Here is a 6175-nt window from a genome sequence, read left to right as displayed (position 1 = left end):
GATCTGGCTTCTCCCATCGATGACGGAACGTACTTCCCTCGGGAAGGGTTGTACCGTGGCTAGTGATGGCCCTTAGGGATGACGAATATTTTAAGGCGGTTATTACGTAACCAATATCAAAAAGTCACAAATACCAATGATCAATACTTTTTAAAAAGGAGTGTGATTCAAATCCTTGATATGATCTTACTGGTGATATTTCGATTAAAGGTCTTGGATCACGATAGAAAGTAACAATCTATACGATCTGTCCAATGGAAGCTCTCAAACAAGAATTCAATCATGCAATCTGTGAATGGGTTGAAAAGTGAACGGACCGGTTATTCTTAAAATTATCGTATCATTGAATCGCATATCACTGAAAGTGGAGTGATCACAGGAAAGTGTTCATAATTGTGAAGTCACCGCTCCGCTTGATTTTCCGATATTCGCATTTGACAATGCGTTATCCCATGAAGATCATTTCTAATTGCCTGTGTCATGACTCTCTAGTGGCATACATTCCTTTCACTCTGCAGGCGCCATCTATTGGCTGAATATATAATTAAAGTGAACATTTTAAAGAAATTACTTTTTTTTAAAATTTAATTTTTCAAAAAATGATTTACTCCAATAAATAAATTAAATTAATAGTTTAAAAAAATCAAAATTAAAAAGTAGGCTGAAATAGATAAATTAATTCACACACACGTTACTTAAATTAGTGAATTAAGTATTAATTACAATTAATAAATTTTATTTTTAATACTAAGTAATAATTTTTAATTAATAATATGATTAAAATAACAGATATATGGAACAAATATTTAAAAATAACAATAGAAAAATTATTTGTTATTCAAAAAATTGTGGATTATGCATCGTGAATCGTGGATTAAGAGATGTGATAAATAGCAATATAGGAATTATCTTGCAATTAAATAGCGAATATTAGAAAGCAGATAGAAAGAGAAATTTGAAAAAGCGTAAATTAGTATAGTTGTCGTCTGTTACTTCTCTGTTATAAATTTTTCCCATTGACGACCTTGGAGATTGTCTTGGCAACTTAATCGTTGATTGCAATACACAACACACATATCTTTGGCGACTTTTTTAAAAGATTAATTATTTACTTACGATTATAACACAATTTTCCGAAATCTCTGCACATAAAGAAAATTTCTATATTTTCTTTCAAATTATCAAAATTATGATAGAACCTTTGGGGATGCAGCCCTTGCAGCTGAAAATTCCAAAAGTGTATTCAATCAATCAATCAATAATTCAATAATGTTTTTCTCTAACTTCAACTTCAGTGTCAGCAATTCAACATTGTTTATTTATTTGATGGTAAAAGCAGCGCTATTTAGGTTTGGGGATAAAAGCAATTATTCATTCTTACAAACTTAAGGAATTTGAGGTTATGTTTTGTAATGCAAGCAAAAATAGTCCGTGAGAAGACATCCGAATTCCTGCATAGTAATGCTATTAAGGTAATAGATCGCTCTATTATTTATTATTCATTTAACTTTTTTTTTGAAACTTCAAAAAATTCTAGATATTTAGGAAAATTATGAATTTAATGCACTGCTTTTTATTTTTACCCTTATGTGAAACGATAGAAATAGTGAAAATAATTGTGTGGTTTTGAAGGTTTTTTTTTCCCATCTGTTAGATTTTATTTCAAATTTTGAGAATTGTGTGTGTATAAAAATTAAAGCTAGGAGAAATAATCTTGGGTGGAAGTTTTCGTAGATGAGACAGTAATTTGAAAATCATTACTTTTGGGGATTTGTTTTAACAATTGGATGTTTGATATAGATAAATAGAAAGGACTAACTGATATAGGAACTAAAATAGCGGGAATTTTCAAATTAAATGTCATTAGTTTATAAAAACACAACAAAATTTATATAGCAGCCCTACACAATTTTCATGAAACATATCATGTCAATCTTATTGCACAGTCTTCCAGACCGGATTTTTGTCTGACAAGGTAAAAGTTGAGTTTACTTAAGTTGTGACTAATTTTGAAGTTGGAGTAAGACTTGAAATATAATAAATTAGTTCAGATTGATCTGAATTAGAATAGTTTAAGAGGAAAGAACTATTTGTTTATAGCATGTTTCCCTACATTGTGGAGAAAGAATGTTTGATAGATGATTAGTTAAAATTATTCAGCATTCAAAATCTTTTGATTTGTTTGAAGTTCTAGATATCTTTCAAATGCACTTTGTATTTTCCCAAGTTGTTATGTATGACACTATTTCTTGAATATGATGTGTTTGTCATGATACTGATAACTTTTTTCCTGGAATTTGAATTTTCTTTTTATGTGCTATTGCTGCAAACCTTAGATTTAGGTTACATATATCAAAATAAGATAAGGTTCTTTTTTTGTATTTAAGGGTTTTGTTTCTTAAAGAGAGGGGAGAAGTGTCTGCTAATGAAGGAAATTATTCAAACTTTTACATTCTAAAATGTATTGGCACTGTAAGTTGCCTGAATATCATTCAATATAGAAGTACATACCATAAGACAGTTGAAATATACAGAATGGTATAATTACACACTAGACTCATATTGTTTCCACCAGAAATGAAACAACATTACTGACATAGTATTTACATTTTTCTTTAAACCCTGTTTATCTAAAAAAAGAAAAAGTGACGAGTCATTGTTATGTTTATAATGATTCTTTAGTTCGATGTTTTTTTTTTTTTTTTTTTTTTTTGGATGGAGAATCACTAATATATTTTTAATAAAAATTTTGATTTTCTTTCTTATTTTTGTCAAATTTTCTTGAGAATTCTTTAAAGTGTTTGACCTATATATTTTATTGACTTAAGAGAAATAAATAGTTAAAAAGAATATCCAAGATTGGCAATTTCTATCATATTTGTACTTTTGTATCATTTTCATCATTTTTATTTCAAAATTGTTATTCACACTTCAAAAAAAAAAAAAAAATACATTTAAATTTTGTGTTTTAATATTCATCTCACAGTAGACTTAAAGAGGATAAGAACTGAAATGGAAATTGGATGTGATTGCGATAGTAATCAATACTGAGGATTAATGCATCTAGCAATGTTAATTAAGATAGGTTTATTGTAAATTCAAGATAATCGTGATAATAATCAGTACTGAGAATAAATGCATCTAGAGATGTCATTTATAGATTTATTAGAAATGACTGATATATTAGATTTGATAAATGACTGTAATATTTTTTTAATAACATTTGTCATGGTATTTATTTAAGAACAGTTTTTCATATACTAATATCTTTCTAAGAGCATTCAAATAGTTAGTAATTTTTATAAAATTAAATGTTTATTTGATTTTTTTTTTTCATATATGTTTTAGTAACATTTGAATTTGATGTTTGTTTTCTTATATCAATGTCAGATTGAAATTCCTGAAAAAGGAGATAAGACAGTTATGCATACAGATATTAGACTTGAAACAAGCAATGGTGAAGTGAAAAGTGAGTCCAAAGAAGAATTCCTTCCATATGAAAGAAAATATTTTGCTTTACTTCATAGATGTGAACTTGTGAAACAGGTTTGTATATTGTTGCTTTCATGTACAGTTATATCACTAAATAATACTTATCATATCTTCTTATATCAGATAGTTATCTTTATTAATATTTTGTTTTGGATCTGTTATGCATATTGGGCATATTGTTATTTATATTTTGGTTTTGTCTTTACTTTTGTATTATGATTTACTATTCATTTCAGTATTGAGTTTTAACTGACTATTTATATTGAAAAATTTGAAATCTGTCGATATATTTCTTAAAATGCTGTTATTATCATAATTTTTCTAATATCTTTAAATTATTCCTTAGAGATTAGATGGCATTTTACAACATTATTATTACATGTAAGCATCTTCCATACATCCTCTGATTTTAAAATTTCTGTCTGATAATAGAGTAATGAAAGACTTGTTAATAGAATATACTATGTGAAAAAGCTACTTCGCAGAAGAAAGAAAGAACGAAAGTAAGTTCTTTTATGTTTAAAAAAGTTTTCACATAGACTGGAGGATTTTCTTATTATTTAAAATGTTATCCTTTACAATGTAAACTATTATTATTACCATTCCTTCAGTTTACATATTTTTTTTCTGAAACAAATGTATTAATATTCATATTTTAAAAAAAATAGGTTTTTAATGGACCGTTTAGATAGTTATGGTGATGATTACATGAGTGTAGCACAATCTTTATTTTCTGAAGTAAGTATTTTTGCATTTATGCTCTATAATTTTTCATTTTAATTCTGAAGATCTCATTGTTATTTGTAAAAATAATAAAAATGCTGTATTTTAGGTAAAATTATGTGTTAATATTTTTCAATCTATTTAAATGTTTTTTTTTCTTCAAAACATTTGAAATGAAAAATGTATATTCTTTGTGAAAATATTCAAGCCATAATGATCTTGATGTAAATCCTCAATTTTGAGACCAAATATTTACTTCTGTTTGAGTGTCGGATACATTAAATCTAAAAAGCATGTCCCCGGTTTGGTTTAGAAGTGCTTTTTTTGTGTTTGATTTTTCCCTTATTATTTGTTAACAATTTTCAGACAAGAGAGCTGTTTATTTAGATACAATTCTTTCAAAGATTTGTTGTAAATATAGTCCAGGGACATATTCATTTTATTAGATTAAATGTCCTTCAGCTGACTTGAAAGTTGTAGCAAAGATTCCATGTCAAGCATTATCTTATCATAGTTCAAAATTATGCAGTCTTTTTCAAAAAAATTTACAAGTAGTTCAAAAAAGGATACTAACTTTAATAAACAAAACTAAATTGCTGTAAAAAAATTATAATGAGATTCATATACAGCATTGATCTTCAAATTGGATTCTGGTGAATCTTAGGTATTACTAATGTGTGTGTGTGGGGGGGGGACCCAAGGTCTCCTTTATTAAAACTATTGATTCTAACTACTGATACTACTTATTACTACTGATTCTAACAAAAACTTCAATCTGAATATTATGTCTATCTGCAGATAATAAATACATGGCTAGATTTCAATTGTTGGTGTAATAAAATGCAAGCACAACCCAAATGACAAACTATGCTATCATTAAGTAGATAAATAAGATAATATTATGCAAATTTAAAATCCATTTGTATCTCTTTCCTTTATTTACATTATTATTGGCACCTATACAATCTAATTACAAATGTCTAACTTATACTTTTGGAGATGTAGAATTCTGTTATTAAGATCATATATTTTCAAGCTGTAGTTCGTCTAAAACATTTCAAGACCATTGACATAAAGCTAAGTGATTTGTAGTAGATATTTAGTTTCAGAATCGTATATATATATATATATATATATATATATATGTATATTCTTTTCGCAAAACTATTTTATAAGATTGACAAGTATAATTTTGAACACTGAGAATGATTTAAACTTTTCAATTTCTGCAAAAATATAATGTATAAAAATGATAATTTATATACGAATATAAATTTTTTAATTCTCTGTTGAAAGAAATATCGGGTGGAAATTTTTTTTTTTTTTAAATGAAAAACATTAGAAAACAGAATGAAAACATTGGGATTTAATAATTTTTGTTTCATAGCTATAGTATATGTTTTTAAGTTCTGGAGATAAAATATTATTTCTGATCTCTGTTATTTATTATAATTTATTTTAAATTAATAAGAATTTATTTTTAATTCTTTTTCTAAGATGGTTGGCGATAGTAGTCCCACTAGAACACCTCAGCAAAGTATCAAGTCTGAAAATCCATCTTCATCTTTTCTAGTGCAAGTAAAAAGTGAACTTGACTCATGAAATTAAAATTTTATTTTTGCATTTATGTTTATTTTTCGTCCAACAGGAATAAATCATATATCATATCTTTGTATCATCTTGTAAATAAAGTTCTTATTTTTGGATTTTTAATGTGATCATATTTCTTATTAATATGCTTGTACTAATTTATTTTATGTATTTTTTTTATCAAAACACTTTTTTGTGTTTATTAATTTATAATGAATTGTTAATTGTGATTATTATTCAAGTTTTGTTAATTTTTTAATTCTTAATTGAATGGGTGGCATTAATGATATACAATATTATCTGGCTTTTGTGTTTTTATCTTTTAGAGTTTTTGTATTGCAAGACTTTTTCTTTGATTTTCCATAAATTT

At 26.3% G+C, this 6175-nt stretch overlaps 1 protein-coding gene across 1 annotated transcript; it reads left to right on the top strand.

The window, feature by feature from the left end:
• The first annotated feature begins 1278 nt into the window (after positions 1–1278).
• On the top strand, positions 1279–5928 carry LOC129969210 (TCF3 fusion partner homolog). Its single transcript, XM_056083662.1, has 5 exons — positions 1279–1472; positions 3391–3546; positions 3925–3995; positions 4161–4230; positions 5713–5928. Exons 1-5 carry the CDS (start codon positions 1413–1415, stop codon positions 5815–5817), a joined length of 462 nt encoding a protein of 153 aa, XP_055939637.1. The 5' UTR covers positions 1279–1412; the 3' UTR covers positions 5818–5928.
• The last annotated feature ends 247 nt before the right edge of the window (positions 5929–6175 follow it).

The sequence above is a fragment of the Argiope bruennichi genome, chromosome 5, assembly GCF_947563725.1.
Source record: "Argiope bruennichi chromosome 5, qqArgBrue1.1, whole genome shotgun sequence".
NCBI lineage: Eukaryota > Metazoa > Arthropoda > Arachnida > Araneae > Araneidae > Argiope > Argiope bruennichi.
Note: the sequence above shows the minus strand (reverse complement) of the source record. Positions and strands in the feature narration are given on the sequence as shown.